Below are 16850 nucleotides of genomic sequence, written 5' to 3'. Positions count from 1 at the left end.
TGTGGCTGAGGCAGAACTTGATTCAAAAAACATCTGAGTGTCTGTATGATCTGGCTGGCTGAAGTTTTTTCCATTGTTTTCTAAAGCCGTTCTGTGCTGCACTGTAATTCTTGGCATCCACAGTCTGAATGATGGGCCAGTACCACTTTTACTCCAATGTGGAATGATGAGGTTAATAAAAAAGATTATTTGATAAGTGAAATCTATATGCTTAACTCTATTGACATTGTTTTTTATCCCAGGAGGCTAGGAAAGCATGGATAATCTTTTAATTGGCCTCCACATTAATGAATCCAAAGCTGCACTGTATGCTGATGTGGTGTACCTAGGTAATACCTTTCTTGACCCAAGAGTTTTGAGACAATAAGCAGGGCATTGCAGCTAACCTGAGGGATTGAATAGCCATGGAAACAGTTAACTGTCAGTCAGCTCCAGAGTCACAAGTGTTCTTCTTTTGTAAGACAAAAGGTTATTAAAAATAACTGTTAATAACATTTTTGTTGATTAACATTTGAAATATCTCTCTAGCTGCCAGTTAGGGCCTCCTGGTCCTCTGAGAGCATGCCCTGCAAAATCCAGTGAGCACCTCACAGTATCATATAGGATTTGCTGGTGATCTGTGGAGAACAATGATATGTCTAATCTCAAATGGCTGCCTTCCCCTTTTCCAATTTTGATACAGTGTTTATAGAAATGTTGTTTTAATTTGACAGAGATTTTCACTTCAGATATGGGAAATCTCACAGATTTTACTTGTTCCTTTGTATAGGAATAAAGTTGAAAAGGATATGTAAATTACTGAAGCATTTATATTGTTCATATGATCTAACAACCCTACAGAATGTTCTCTTCCAAGCAGGTTTCAAGCTTTTCTAGATAAAACTTTGTTTAACACAAATCTTGTGTGAAAAAAGCAATTGGGTTTCAATAGTGAATTGCAATTCTGCTTCTGACGTCTTTCATAAAGCTATGAAATCAAGGATTTATAACAGTGTCTCTTAGACATAATATATATCTAAACACAGATATCTGTGAGTGAAGTGGAATGCATTGCTCTGGGAGGATAACACAGCTCACCAAACTTCTGGTATGGAGAGACATCCTGAGGCTCTTTATTTGCTTTTATGTTTTCATCTAATTTTGATAGTGCACTAATTTCCTAAGGAAAACTTGGGAGAGGGAAAAAAAGGCAAAAAATAAAAAATATAAGTATCCTCATTACAACCAAGTATCTCTGCAGCTGAGGTATAAAGTCAGACAAGGAAGGTCATTGCAACAAAATTGCAAGTAATCTGCTTTCCCAGTTCAGTCTGTAACTTGAAAAAAATCATCTGATCATCCAGACAGAGTGAACCCAAGGTTGACGGGTGAGTGTAATTTCACTGGCTTCAGCAGGGGCTGTTCCCAGGCATTGTGGCAGGCAGGCCTTGGCCACACAGGCTTCAAATTCTTGGTCTGTGCAGAAAGGAAGGCTCCCACCAAATTCCATATTGGGCCCTGAATGGGGCTGTAACACACCTGTGGTCTTTTTCAACTACCGGGCTCATGGGGGGGATGGGCCACAAAAGGACCCCATTGCACTGGAGTCTGGCCACAGTGATACTGGTCTACAGAGCGCTGGTCACCTCCTGACGGTACCAGGCCAGGGTGGGAGCAAGGTGTTTGGCAGCATGCGGGGCTGACTCCAGCCCTGGGCTGGATTTAGCACAGCTCTTTAGCATATACTGCCAGGCCCACATCTGGAAAGGGTTTGGACAAAACAGCTATTAAATGAGGGAGGATGAGTTTGAGCCTTAGCAGCCCTGTTGGTTCTGAAGACAGATATGGTATGGATGGAGACAGAATTTCTTGAACAGTGAGACAGTCTCTATTTCCAGCCTAGAACCTGGCCTGTCCTAATTGACAAATCCCTTGAAAGAGAGGAAAACAATCATGATAGTGCACTTTGCCAAATTAGTCAAAACAAGGAACAGTTGTCTTTACAGAAAAATATAAATGATGAAAGACCATGAGATATTAAACCTTGGATATTATTTATCAGAAAAACAAAAGGAGTCCTCTCTTTTATCATTCTGTTTCAGATAGCCTGAATTATTTTCATCTCCCTCAAAGTCTTTTATGATCACTGTTGTAATACCTACTGCTAAGACAGACTTGAGAACCACAGATATCTTTACTTGCAGCCAGTTTCTTTAGTCATGGTTTCAACAGATGTTTTTGACCATTTTATCTCCTGAGATCTCTGTTCAGCTTTTATTTGGTTTAAATGCTCCTTTTCATTTGTGTTGTGAAGGTTGTTGGGATGGGGATATGACACACACATGGCCCCCAACTCCAGCAACCTAAAGCATCAAATAGTGGCTGCAGAAAAGGAGATATGTGTTGGGCACATTACAACTGCATGCCAGCAGTGTACAGGAGCACTAAGCGACCTGGGGCATAGCCTTGGTTCATTAATACTTCCCATTTGGGCAGCTGGTTTTATTTGGTGAGGGTAGTTGTTGTGCTGCAAATTGCATCAAGAATGAAATTCATACCTTCATTTATGGCTATCTGCCACTTCCATGGACTGGAATGCAAGCTATGTATATAGGGTCAGCTTTGCTTTAGATAGGTCTTTACTATGTTGCAAATAGGGAGGGGAAACTACGTACCAGTGAATGCCTCTGTTGGCATTTGGTATCACTAGCTATTATTGTAACTCACCAGCTTGTGCTTAAGTATCTTTTAATGTTCTGTTTCATTGAAAAGCATTTCCAAGAGAAACAAGGGAAAATGCCTGGCTCAGACTCACTAACTCTTGTATGGCCTCTTGCTCTTGAGTGGTGGTTAAAAGATCACCATTTCAGGTCAAACCACTAACTGCTTTGAAGCTTGCTTTCTCATCTTCTTTAGGTTTATCATCTATATGGTCTGTCTAATGTGGGAAAACTTAGTTGTGATCTAATTTATGTTGGCCCATGTGACCAAGAGAAAAGAAAATAATAGTCGTCTCTATCTGTAAGAAGTTCCATCTGCTTATTTCAAAACTAGGTTGCCTGCTCTGCATCATGTCAAACAGAAAATGACCTTAATGCAGGCACCCAGCGTAAACAGCTGGGCGAGCTTCATGAGGCTGCTCGCAGTTGGCTCCAGCTCAGCACAGACTGTGACATGACTGCTGCTGCCATGGCTGGGACTCTTCCAGGACCTCTTTCATGGTGAACCTCTGCTGGTATCATAGCGTGGCAGGGTTGCTTTTCTTGCTGGTCTAGCTTTTTCCTGCCCTCTCAGTTGAAATGGAAGAGATGACCAGGGCAGAAGAAAGTGTTTTTCCCTAATACAAATTTCAAGATGTACTACTGAGACATGATGCTGACCTGGCCTGTGATCACAGGATTTGTCTTGATCTTTCTCTCCTTCAGCTCACCCTGTTGCTCAGGCAAAATCCCAACAATATAGATCCTTTTTGCCATGCTGAGTCCTCTTTCTCCTTTCCAGATTTGTTATTTCTTCCTTGTCTCTGTGTTAACTGCATTCACAAACAGACTCCATTTTGTAACTGGAAAACGTGTGTCATTTTTAGAGTATGATTGAATACTGTGGCTTTAATGGTAGTGAAGAAATGCATGGCAGAGGAGAATGAAACTTAGATCTGCCATGTGTTTAGGCACATGTAGGTCAAAAGATGCTCCAAAAGTGTATGTAGTGCTGACATGTTCTGTGTCTTTCTCTCTTATGTCTTACTAATGGATCAGATCCTGGATGAGGTTGAAAGGAGAAGGGGAATATCTGCTGCCTTGGTTTATCCATTTATGAGGAGTCTGATGGAATCTCCTTTTCCTGCACCTGGAAAGACAATCAAAGTCAAAACCTTTCTGCCTGGAGCTGGAAATGAGGTAAAAAGCAACTGCAAACATTAAAAGACAAAGCCTCCCCCCCCCCCCCCCACTCCAATATCAAACAGCAAAAGAAAAACAGGAGACATATGGATACTGCAAGGCATGTGAGGTGGCACACCCTCAAAATGAGTAGTGCAGGAGCTGCACCAGTGTTAATATGCTAATGCTAGTTCCCATTGATCATTATAAGCCGATTTATTGTTATGTGTGTGTTATTTTACATTTATTAGTAAGTTGTGTTTCAGAAAAAAACACAAACAACACAAATGTCCTAATATGCCCGGCCTAGTGTAGTTAATGGACTACAGTGTTGCTGGGCTTTATCACACTGATAACAAGCAAGTGTAAGTTTCCCAGGCTGACTGTACTTGAACAGTTCAGCAGCTGGTTGTTATTGCAAACCTCATTACTGCTGGTCCTGGCCTTGGTAGGAGGAATGACCAGCAGCATTTAAATGGCTCTTTTTGACAATAAATACCCTTTAATTCGCCCTCAAAGAAATAGTCTATATTTGGAAAAGCATGTTATATAAAATTTTTTGTGCATGTGTGCACACACATATAATAGATTTAATCTCCTTTTATTCCTCACTCAAGTAGTTAGAAGCTTAGTATTATACAACATACCCCTTACTGGAAAATGGTAGTATTGGTGCCTTGCTTAAAAAGTTTTTTTGTAACTTTAGGCTTGCTAGCTATTTGCCGTGTCAAATTCTGCTCTCTGCATGTCCTTATATATACAGTAGCTCCATTCAGATGGGAAAGAGTATAGAGAAAATGCACAACTGCAAATAGGCATAGAATTTGGCCCAGTTAGTGAAAGCAGGAAAAAAATTCCCCTCTAGGGTTATTTTACACTTGTAGGGTTAGTTTTACAGTGCTATTACTATATTTACATTGAATCATATTTTTTCCAAGTGTAATGCCACTAACTTCAACAGAGTAGGCCTGTAATGTCACTTGGTATGAAATGTAAAGGGTTCCTTGTCCAAGTGACTTGCAAGACGTGTTTAAGTCACAAGCATTTTCTTCTGGAGCAGCAAAGGAAAACTGAAAGCCTGATTGGCATATCAGTGGTAAGATCTGATAATGCTTTTTTTATGTGAATATATCTAGGAACCATGGATCTGCAACTCCTCTATCCTCCGCTCAAGCTTCTGAACTCTCCCAGAGAACAACATTGATAATTACAAACAAACAAACAACTCCCTTTCTGTCTGAGCTTTGCTCTCTGTTATGCTAGTACAAACTCGTTATTTAAAAGGAATGCTCTGGCTTAATTAGGAGCAGGATTTTGTCCTTCCATTGTGGCTCCTCTGGCCTAAACAAAGATGATGATTAATTGGGAAGTAGACAGTATATTTCTTTGTGATGAGCAGACTGAAGCAGAAGGCTTTGCCAGGCAACAGAAAACATCCATGGCATTTGTAAAAGCTGCCGTAACTTGCATTGCATCCTACCCCGCAGCAAGATTTTAGCATCAGATGTTTTGCAGTAAAACCAGCTCCTCATGATTTGGCACATAAACGTGATTTGAGCTTGCAATCCCAATGCTAAGGAACGGAAGTGGGCACCTTTATGGAATATGAGAAAGAGGCAGGCAAGCAGCATTTCCCAAGGAGGTATTAATGGTATACCATTGCTCTGCAGTTTGATTCTTACTGCTGTCTGGGGCAACAGCAGAGTGATGGGCGTCGAATACTTTGGCACCATAATGTTTCTGAATTTCAGTCTTAAAAAAAAAATCTGTACACAAATACTGTTCTAACACTGACTTTCTTTTTACAGTCTTGTGTTACTGATCACAAACAATATTACAAGTAAACTGATATGAACTGGTTTTGTTTCCAGTATCCTGTGGTCTTGATCATAACCTTAAAACAGTGTTTGTGAGGAATTTTTAAAGGCTACTCCAGTTTAAACCCATACAGTATGCTCATGGAATGTGGTGTCATGTGCATGAATACATAAAAGTGGTCTAAAGCAATAAAGTGATGGTGATATTTGGACATACAGAAAGAAGGAGATGCATATATGTTCCTGTTAATATGTCTTCAGAGATTTTAACTCAGCTTCAAGTTGGCCAACTTTTCCCCCTTCCCTTCTGTTTCCTCAAATTCCTCAGTAGTTCATCATTTGCTGTCTTGCACTTCATATTTTTCTCCCCCCTGTTACTCTCTTCTTCATGTTATTTTTCCATCTTCTTTTTTCTGTCCTCTGCCTTCAAGTTCCACATCTGAGCATGTCAATTGCAGAGTAAAAGGAAGATATAATAAAGGAATCAAGCAAAAGCATTTGAGAAAAGGAAGGAGAGGGCCTGAGGTCATGGATGAAGTATGAAAATTAAACTTTAAAGGGATGTCACAAGTCACCATCTAAGACCTTGTCCTGACTCCCCAGTTAAGTATATATATGTACATATCTTTATGACAAAAAAGGTTTTAAACATTACTTAGTGAATTATTCATCACAGAAGAGTGAAAATGAAGTCAATTGGGTTTAAATTTTGCCCAGTCTTTAAATTCAGTCCTTAGCTCCTATCTAGATGTAAATTTGAATTGCTAGCCAAGTTTATAACCAAATTTACCTTGTCTTTATGCTGTTTTAACCCTGTAAGCTTCCGGCTCTGGTGTTTCCATTTTGTTACTTGCTTCGTACTGTTGACTCAGCCAAGCTTTATGTCTCTGACAGGGTGTTTAGAAGGCAGAATTATGCTTCCCTGGGAAATGACAGCAGATTTAATGCACACAACTGTATTCTGGGAAGAAGAATGACTTTACAGTGAATTGTGTAATACACCATTTCTCTGGAGTGCTGTGCCTCCAGCCTCAATTTGCAAAAGAGGATGGGGACCGTTCTCTGTGTCCCCTCAACAGAAAAGCATGGAGTGGTGCTGGAGGGCCCGGGCTGGAGTGCTAGGTGCCCCTGGCACTGTCAGCCCTGACCAGTGATGGTGACTGCTGTTTGTTGGATGTGTTCAGGTCATTGAGCTGCGGCGGCCCATGGACTCACGCCTGGAACATGTGGACTTTGAATGCCTTTTCAAGTGCCTCAGTGTTCGTCAGATCATCAGGATCTTTGCTTCTCTCCTGTTGGAGAGGCGTGTGATTTTTGTAGCAGATAAGCTCAGGTAAGTGGCAAAGGGACCTGAACCACACGTTCAGGACAGCACCACCTCTGGATACAAAAAGCTTTATGAAATGTCCAGAATGGTTGTCAGATGTGAGGATCCTCACACTGTAGGATTTTAATAATTTTTACATCAATGGAAGTTATTTGCATCAAGTGGGGCACACATTTGCTAGCAGTCACTAGCTACAAGCCACTCATTCTGTCTTATTTTCATGTCTGTAAAATGGCGATACCAATACTGACCTGCATCATAATCAGCAAATGTTTGTATGGTGTTTTGAAGCAGTGTAGTCCTAGCAATATTTCATGTCAGGTTTTGGAACAGAGTACTTATAAACAGTAGCAGAGATCATCACTGAGGTGCCTCATCTTGTGGCTATGCAGTGCAGCCAGGCAGGGAAGTGGGGTGCTGAGAGTTCACCTGGTTTGCTCCATGCAGTACACAGAGTTTATAATGGGGCTGTGTTTCAAATCCTGCACTACCAAACCCGTCCAGTGGGAGTGTTAAGAATGCTGTTATGGTCCAACCCACCTAGTTAGGATATTTTTCCTGGTGCTCACATGACCTGAAAACATTTCCTTTCTGAAGTTCCATCTTGGGCTCCTTGCTACATCCTTTCAACATACATCTTACTTCCCTGCCCTCTGATTGCAACCTCCCCTCCTTGGTTCCTCTGAGGCATGAACTCACCCCAAGTTGTAAGGACTGAGAGCCACAGGTCACAACTCCACATGGCCTCTACCAAGGAAATGGGAGCTCTGTGTAGACTGCACCCCTGCCTCACAGCAAAGAATCATCCCTTTTTTAGATGCTTGTGTAATCCATATAGAAAAGTGTGGGCATTGTAAAAATGACTTGCTTTGCTGTGGCATGATAAATAATAAAAGATGGCAAATGAAAATAAAAATCATAATTTATTGGACTCAGGAACAGCCAGCATCTTTTAAAAGGACAGAAAAGACTGTATGGGTGGTTAAAAACACAGATGGATCTACCCAAACAAACTCTGTTAAACACTTTATCAGCCCTGAACTTCTCTGAATGACTGCCAGAAAAAATAGCTGCACTTAGTGGCCGCCAGTGTATATAATAGCAAAAATACTTTGCATAGTAAAAGCTTTACAACCTTTAGGGGAGAATTTCTTAAAGCTGCAGACCCTTCTCAGGTTATAAAGTTACTTCCTTAGCACTCATTTTTGTTGTCTAGAACAACAGGAACATTTTATTTCATCCCTTCCTTTGTCAGTAACCTTTATTTTGAAGGACCATTTGGGATGACTTAATTTCACATAAACTCCTGGTGAGAATTATGTGGCTAGTCCAGGGTTTCTGCAGTATTTTAGTAGATATGCGAGTCACGCCATTAATATTGGGGCAGGTGGCTTTTGAAAATACTGTGGGTGTGATCCTTCTGACTCTTTTTCTACAGCATGCTTAATTATATCTGTCTTGTTTCTATTTTACCATTAATTTAGTAGAATTAGTGGCACCCACAAGTCTGACTGTAACTCAGAATGACACAGGTCTGTGTTTCTTCAAATGGCACAATGCTTTGAGTGGAAAATCACAGAAATGGTACAGAAAAAATGAGGGCTATGCTGCCGCCAACTGTTGCTCTGCCTTGGAGTTCCCAATTACTCCTTTTGTAATGTTGACCTGGTTTGGCAAAGTACTGTGAGCCTCGATGCGTGGACTGCAGGCACAGTACCACACGGATGGCTTGCTGCAGGAAACATCCTTAGCTGTGAGGGCTGGGACAGAAAGCAGTCATTCCCTGAAATGCTTCTCTGGGACAGCTGACATAGCCAATGTCATATAACGCTTCTGGGCACTGTTCAGAGAAAAGAAGCAACAATTAAACCTACTTTGACAGGCTTAAGGCAGCTTGGCTTAGAAAACAGTCATGCTGCTGATGCTGATGGCTCATGGTAACCCAGGAGTTCACCAGGAAACCATATAGATGTTGCAAGCCTGACTGGAAGCTAACAGTTCAGGCTGCCCATGCAATTACCTTTCTCCTGATAGATAGTCCTACAGGCCGCAGAGCAGAGGATAAGAGAGTCCTGCTTACAGGCAAAGCACTGCTGCTCTCCCTTTTGGCACACAGAAAAAGGCCACCAGGACCAACAGAAACCAGAAGTGATAAAGATCCCTTCTGGTAAACACATAACCAAACATTGTGCTCGCCTGCAAAAACTGTTCTCCAGTGAACTGTTGTTGGTGAACTGTTGTTTCTGTTGTGAGAGCGAGCTACTGGGTTAGGGGCACATACTTTGAGAAAGGAAAGGACCAAGAAGAAAGGAATGGATCCAAGAAACTTATGAGGTTTTGTGGTTGCTCCTGTAAGAAGGGACAGAACCTTTCTTATGAAAATGTTTATATTCATATGCTTTATTATACCCCCATGTATCCTTTATTATGTACGTATACTTTGCTTTGTTTAAAAAGAGTATGACAAAATCTGATGTGGTAGATAAGGACCTGGTTTAAGACTTGTGAACCCTGAGCTCTCCTTCTGAACCCTCTGACCTGCTGCATGACACATGCTGGAAACATAGCTCCTCTTTCTTATCTTGTCTGGTCTGTCTGGGATCCTAAACGCTCCAGGATGGAGACTACTTCTTGCTCTGTGTGTGCACACAGCTCTACTTGATACAGTGTGGCCCCTCTCAGCATGGGGATCTAGGAGGTACTGTAAAATAGAAACTAATAATGAGTCCTCTGACAAAGGCCTGGAGAAAGTGACAGTGGATTTAAATTCAATACTTACTGAGGTTTTCATGGTTTAAATGGGGATGAAGTCTAAAATGAAACACTCTGGCTTTGAGCTAATAACTGTCTGTCTTGGAAGCTTTGCCTTGTCTGACATGAATTTTGTTTATGGGCATCACAGCTGAAACTGAAGGAGTTTACCAGTAATGTGGAAAAAAAAAAAGAAGTGAAATACCTTACAGGTCCAGTCTGTGGGCCCAAAGAATGAGAGCAGGAAATTAAAAAGATTTTACAAGGGTTTGATTTCTGCATGTACCCAAAAAATAGCTTAGAAATAAATGATGTTGAAGTTTGGGCTTCAAACAATGAGATGTAATGGGCTTTTGTGGCTGCCTGTTTAAGAGGTCTCCAAGCAATAAATTATTTCACACATTATACAAGTTTGGGGAAGTCATGCCCAGGGAAGTGAGATTCATTCAATAAATTGTTATTTATGGTTCTTATAGTGCCCAGAATGTGAAAATTTATAGTCCTCTGCACGGAAGAAGTTGCTGTTTTTCAATACAGAAAGTGATGTTACCAGCAATGAGGAAACAATAGTAAAATTTTGAATGACAGGACTGTGAGGTTGCCTTGGTTAGATACGTGCAGTTAAGTTTGGGTTTTTTTCCCCAATAAGTTGCTTATATATTTTTTCTGCTTGAAATTGGGTGAATTGGGATTTCCCTGTGGCTATTTGCTCACCTTCAAAAATGACTCTGAATCTGCCAATGACCTTTCAGTATTTTGCTTTCCATGAGTAGTCAAGAAGACAACAGAGAAATAAAGATAACAATAGAGAAACTCAGAAGAATAATGATAATAACTTATAAAGAGGTAACCTAAAGCTCCAATTCCTTAAACATCTGCTAAAAGCACAACTGAGATGGTATGTCCCATCCCAGTTCCAATCACCATCCCAGCTGGGAGCCCTTATTTATGTTCCCAGCATTCTGGCTGTTCATCCCAACTCTGAAACAATCCCATGACTGCCAGCTGCAAAGGGAGAGCTTCTCTAGTGCAGTCCTCTGGGGTTTGAAAGGCTAGGCAGCAGATGCAAACTCAGTGGGTTCTGGGGCTCAGGGAACATTGGTGTTGCTGCAGGCACAAAGGTAGCAACAAAAAATAAATCGAAAGCAAGCATTGAAAGAAAGATACTTCTCTGTTTCTTTCAGTTTTATGCTGGGGAAACAAATTTGCTGGGGAAGTGATGTATCCATGTGTGTGAGAACAGTCCTTTGCTTTTTTTCCTGAACGTTTGGAGAAGGGGAAAGAAAGGCCTTGGGCATCTCAATGTCACTTTGTTATAACCCCATTTTTTCTAAATAAAACCCATGCTTGCTGTAATCCACTATATTGTGAAGGACTCTGAGTGTATTCTGCTTACATTTCACTTGTGGGTCCAGTCCAACGCCAGCCAGAGTCAGTGGGAGTGTTTGGATAAGGCTTGTCTTTCACTGTGGATCTAAATCCTAGAATATTCCCTTCAGTGGCCTTTCTGAAGCTTTAGGGACTGTGAAAGGCTTCTGTAGAGTCCCTGCTTTTGTAAAGCCAAAATAACTTTTCATTTTTGTGAATTTTGTTTTTATATGAGGTATTTCAGCTATTTCTAAGTGAAGCAGGAGCATGGGCCCCAAGGGAAAAACCTCTGTTGACAGCAGTGGGTTTTATGCTGCTAAACCATATAGGTGAACTTGGAAATGCACCCCAAGGCGAAGGTGAGCCAGGCGTTTCTCTAAGTGGCGGTGCCAGCTCAGGAAATCCTCCCTCCTGCTCCCCTTGTTTGCTCCTGCCCTGTGCCACACTCTCTCTCACCCAGGAGGCTGTGCTGGGCCAGCCACAATAGGAATTACACAATTTGCAGAGTTTCTCCAAACCAGATGGGTCCTTTAGCTAGGTCACACCAGGAGCCTCTGTGCTGGGAGAGGGGCAGAGCAGGGTGCTGGGGCCAGGGATCAACAGGAGCAGTGGGATGGGCACACTTCAGGGGTGTTGCCACTGAAAGGTGTCTGTCATGCATTATCCTTAGGTGTGAGCCAGCTGAATTTACAATATCTCATGAGATATTGTAAATTTGTGAATAAACGCACAAGTTTTTATGTTTGGGCAAGGGAGATCTGTGGGAATAAGGCCGAGGCAATGTTGGATGACAGTGAACTTCAGTGCAGCTAAAGCCCCTGCCCATCAATGTACTCCTCCCTTAGGGGTGGCCACAGATTACTTTGGCTTCCCAAGGAGAGTTTTTCCCTCCACGTTTCTCTGCCCCTCTACCAGCACATATCTCCTGGCCCAACACAGACCAGCAATCTGTCACCTGGTGTGCTGCAGCCTCCTGAAACCCTCATCTGCAGCGCTCACCCCATGAAGTCAAGAGGTGCTGTTGCAAGCAGAAGCTAGGCACCTATGAGGTGGGAAGACTTTATCCTGTTAAGGACAAAAAACTTTTATCCCATTAAGGACAAAAACCTCCCTACCTCTCCCCTAAGTATCCTGGACTTCCAGGAGGAATCTGTCTTCCAGTGCAACTGTAGAAACTCCAGGCGGATCCCAGACCTGACCAAAGGTTATGGGCTCCAGACAGAAACACTGACTAATACAGGACAGAAGCGTAAATATGTAAATACTGGGGGAAGTCATCCCACAGGCATGTCTCTGTTAACTTTGTGGAGCAAAAGGGGAGCAGAGTGTACTTGTATTCAAGGGCAAAGGCTTTCAGAACAAACAACTGCATTTCCCTAATCTCACGACAGAGACTGCTTAGGGTTGTATGTGTTATGCCTGGGATGTTTGGGGAGCTTGACACTTGCCCTCATATTTGAATCTGTTGTTTTGGGAGTTGTGAGGCCATGCTAGAAAGCAGCACAGTTAGCAGTTGAGAGGCAGCCTGGTCCCCCTCTCTCAGCGCCTACCTAGAGAAACAGAATTAGGGATCCTTTAACCTAGCAGACAAAATCATAGCATGATCTTGTAGCTCAAGTTAAACTGTGCAAATTTAAATAGGAGATAAGCAGCAATGTTTTAGTTGTAAGAGTAAACTATTGTTCCTCAGCCCTGTAGCAAGGTCAAGTGGAAAAGTAAGAGTAGCTAAACTTTTGGGCAGATTATTAAAGTGAAAACTCATTCCCTATTTCCTTATTGTTTGTTTTTTATTAACAAAAGTAGGATCTAATTCTTACAAACCAATCACAGCAATGATAGGCCTGATCAGGCTCACCTGCCGCCTGGGAATGCTCCTTTCCAGTAGTCTGTCACACCGTAACACTTGTAAAATCTGCCAACCTGCAGCTTGAAAGGTAAAAGCACGTGTGTTAGGACAAAGAAAGAAAGTGTGCTGAGTAAGCAGACAGTCAGCTTTGGCCAGTAATAAAGGTTTCCTTTACTTTCCCTTGCCACAAAAACCTCCACAAAAAAAAGGTGAGAGAAATTTGACAAAATACAAATGTCACAAACCAGCTTGTGAGGGAGAATTTACTGTTGCCAGTCTCTAACTGGTCTGTACCATTTCTGAGCACAGGCTACAGGAGACGCAACTGTGTCTTTTCTTGGTCACAACTGGCACAGCCCTATATTGAGCTAGAAGTCCAGTTCTTTGTCTCAGGGAAAACTTTCTTTTTAGTTATCAGTTGTGCGTTGAAAAAGGAGATGTTTAGAGATGCAAGCCACTGTACCTGTGGAATGTGTAATAGCTCCCAGATCTTATGTCTAAACCCAGGAGGTATATGGATGGCTGACATCTCTTCTGGTATTTTTTTTATCCAAAGATCTTGAAGTGCTTTCTTAATAGTGTCAGGGGTTTTGTGCTTGTCTGGTCTGACACACTGAATATAAGCTACAGAATTTCTTCCACTAATTTCTGCAGTGGAAGGAATGAGCCCTTGTATCCACTATGTAATCATGCCTAGTAGATAGAATTTATTCTACAGCAAAAATATTCATTTCTCATGTAAGTAACCAGAGAGTTTCCATCTCCTCCAGTGAGAGCCAGATCAGCCCCTGCTGAGGAGTGATTTAGAACCCACAGAACACCCCTGCTTTACCTAAGGGACAACAGCTTGCAGCTCCCTTCATCTTTTATAAAAGAAGCATCCTCTAGAGTCTGAGTCTCTGTTACCTATGCTGCAATCACTTTCCTTTTGTGAGACTTTGGTTTTTCTCAGTCTGCTTGCACTATGGAGCATCACTAAGTAGAAACATGTATACCTAAAAAAGCCTTAAAACCTTCTGTAATGTATGAGATTATTTGGCCTGATGTAGCTGCAATTTCTAGATATTCTACTTCTTTTTTCCCACCAAATATAGCTAGTAATCTTCTTGGAGTAGGATGTTTGTATGCAGCCCAGTCCTGCAAGATGATGAGTGCCTTGTCTTACAGTTTAAATGCTAGAATTGAAGGTGTTCAATGTGATGTGAAATTGGTGGTTCAAGGTAACTAGTAGAGATGTCTCTCATGATTTTTGAGAGAAATTTTGCACTTTATTCCCCTTTCTCAAAAGATACCTGCTTTTTTTTTTTTTACCACTTGGATTACATTTCTCTGGCACTCAGACTGTGTGATGACTGAGGCCAACAGAGGAGCTGTACATGGACAGTAGGAAAATGTGTGTCAGGCAAAAGAAACAGCCTGAGAAACAAAATGAACTTTCTAAGTCTCTGGCTTGTTTAAGATTCTGCAGTCCTGGAGAAAAGCAATCTAATAATGGCATTTTTAATATGCAGTAAACTTTGATGGCATTTTTAATATGCCATATCACAAGAAGGGTAGAGCTTGTATGATTTTCCTTTTCCTCCTTTCCTCCTGACCTCCTGTCCAGTGGTATTTATTCATGTCACTTCAGGCTTTGGCTAATGCTCTACAGTGGGAAGACATCATCATTTTTCCACTTATGATTTGCACAACAAAATTCTTTCTCCCTTCCCCTTCCCCATGAAAGGGAATGAGATAAGAAGATGACCATGTTGTTTGGTAATTCTCTTCTGAATTGCTTATTGGCACAATAACCATACGGCAGTAAATTGCAACATTTTCCCAACTCAGCTTCTAGCTCCATGCAAGGGGATTTAGACAGATTCCCTCTTTTCAGCTTTTGAACAAGAAGGATTAAGGGGCTGGGATTGTTTTTCTCCTTCTTTGTTACTACCTAGAAAAATTCTTCATCTACTTTACAGCTGTCATGTTGTTAATAGTACAATGATTGCCTGCAAATTTGAAACAACCAGTGTGAACATTAACAAGGAGTGGTGGGAGCAAAGGTCCCAGTGTGGAAAGAACAAGTAGTTAACACTCCTTTGGAGCACCTGGGCCAGAACCACTTTTGTTATGGATTTTGCTAAGAAACTGTACTGCAGGAAGGGACTGGATAACTTTGTGGGCACTGAGGATAACTTTCCACTTTGAAATGTTGGGTTTTTTTCTTATAACCACCTGACAAAGTTTGGGCAGGTGGCTGATGTGTCGAAGCAGTGACTTTTTGCCAAAAATCCCGTTTGCTTTAGGTTTGTGGGAAGTATGGTTGAATGCCAGTTGCTTGAAAAGCCAAATCCTTGTTCTGAAGGACACTTTGCATATCTCTTTCTCCAGGGGCTCTCATGTGTTTCTCTTATGTGCAAGTATTATGGGAGCAAAAAATAATGCCTTTGTTAAGACCACATTCCCCTTTAATCAACTTTTCTCTGCTTTCTTTTAAATTAAGTACATAAAAGCTATTCTCCAAGAGAGAGAGAGCTCTCCTGACAGCGTATTCTCTGGTCTGCAGCTCTCAGCTCCATGTGATGCAACTTTGGTCTGTGCCATGAGCCAGGGTTGTGCTTTGCAGGTTATCTGTGGGACCTCATACTGTCTGTCACTCAGGTGTTCAGGAGGTGGGAGCTGGATTCTGAAAGTGCAGCTCTTAATGAAGTAAAATAGTTTACTAATTTGTGTAAAGTTATGGTAACTTTGGATGAAAAACAAAAAGAAAGCCTCCTGTATAGTCAAAATGAACTCCACACTTACTTCTTCCTTGATAATATCCCCTAACAGGTTGTGTAATCATGAAATACTGAAAATCTGAATTACTTTAACTGACTGGCAAATCCAGTGGCTTTAAAATATGAATCCTTGAGACCACATCGTATTTCAGTCCATCTCTGTTTAGCTAGGAGTCTACATCCCAGCAGAGCAGACAGCTACAGTGCTGGCTGTTCCTGATGTTGTCTCCTGGCTGCACTACGGCATTGTAACATACCCGCTCATTTCTTAAGCCATTGATCGTAAACTGCAGTTGGGTACAGATTGCTGCAGCAGCCCTCCTGCATAAAAACATGGGCTGCCAGGAGCACCACAGGTATAACCTTTGGTCTCTTTGTTGTCATCTTAGAAAAGACTAAAATTTAAGTTCCTTGTTCTTAGCATGTATCTTAGCACAGTGTCTCATGTATCAAAGTATGACCTGAAGTTCTGTGATGCTCTCTGTTCTGGTATGATGGGACATCTACAGTGACAGAAAAGCTTTTGTGTCCGCGTGCTTCTGAACAAACTTTCATGGAGGAGCAATGAAAGGACAGGCAAGCACTGTGACAGGCCCCTTCTGCTCCACATTGCCTGGTATACTTGTAATGTGCTGTGGGGATGTGCTAGGGTAATTACAGTGAGGCTGCTGATGCAACCATACTGATAGGATAAGATAGCACAAGAGAAGAGAGGATGTTGCAAGCTTAAGCTAAAGGGGATGTGATCAGAGAAGAGTTCATGGATGAAGACGTTGCCAACTTAATTTTCTGTAAAATATGGTAAGGAGGGACCAGAAAAAAGACACAGACAATGACGCAAACTGTTGGGCAAGTCTGCTTCATGAACTGTACTTGTTGACACAGCAGCGTGGCAAACCATGGCTCCATGAATTAAAGTCAGAGAACACAAGTCCAGAAACTGGATTGTAACCACTGTGTTTATGATAAAAAACTCCTACCTGGAATCATCCATAGCACAGAGGAATTGGTGCCTGAGCTGTCTGTAACTCATCTTCAGTAGTCACTGGAGTGTGTCCCAAAATTACCTGCATCACGGGTGCCCACTGATAAGGAACTGCAGCACTGCTTTCACCAGAT

At 41.8% G+C, this 16850-nt stretch overlaps 1 protein-coding gene across 6 annotated transcripts in view; it reads left to right on the top strand.

The window, feature by feature from the left end:
• Positions 1 to 16850, top strand: part of DENND2B (DENN domain containing 2B) — a 184687-nt gene that overhangs the window by 152603 nt on the left and 15234 nt on the right. For all 6 annotated transcript variants that reach the window (XM_064452672.1, XM_064452671.1, XM_064452668.1 and 3 more), the window contains 2 exons: positions 3738 to 3878; positions 6862 to 7010. In XM_064452672.1, the coding sequence (XP_064308742.1) occupies positions 3738 to 3878; positions 6862 to 7010 (290 nt within the window). The remainder of the gene's footprint in view (positions 1 to 3737; positions 3879 to 6861; positions 7011 to 16850) is intronic.

This window comes from Phalacrocorax carbo, chromosome 5 (assembly GCF_963921805.1).
Source record: "Phalacrocorax carbo chromosome 5, bPhaCar2.1, whole genome shotgun sequence".
NCBI classification, from domain to species: domain Eukaryota; kingdom Metazoa; phylum Chordata; class Aves; order Suliformes; family Phalacrocoracidae; genus Phalacrocorax; species Phalacrocorax carbo.
Note: the sequence above shows the minus strand (reverse complement) of the source record. Positions and strands in the feature narration are given on the sequence as shown.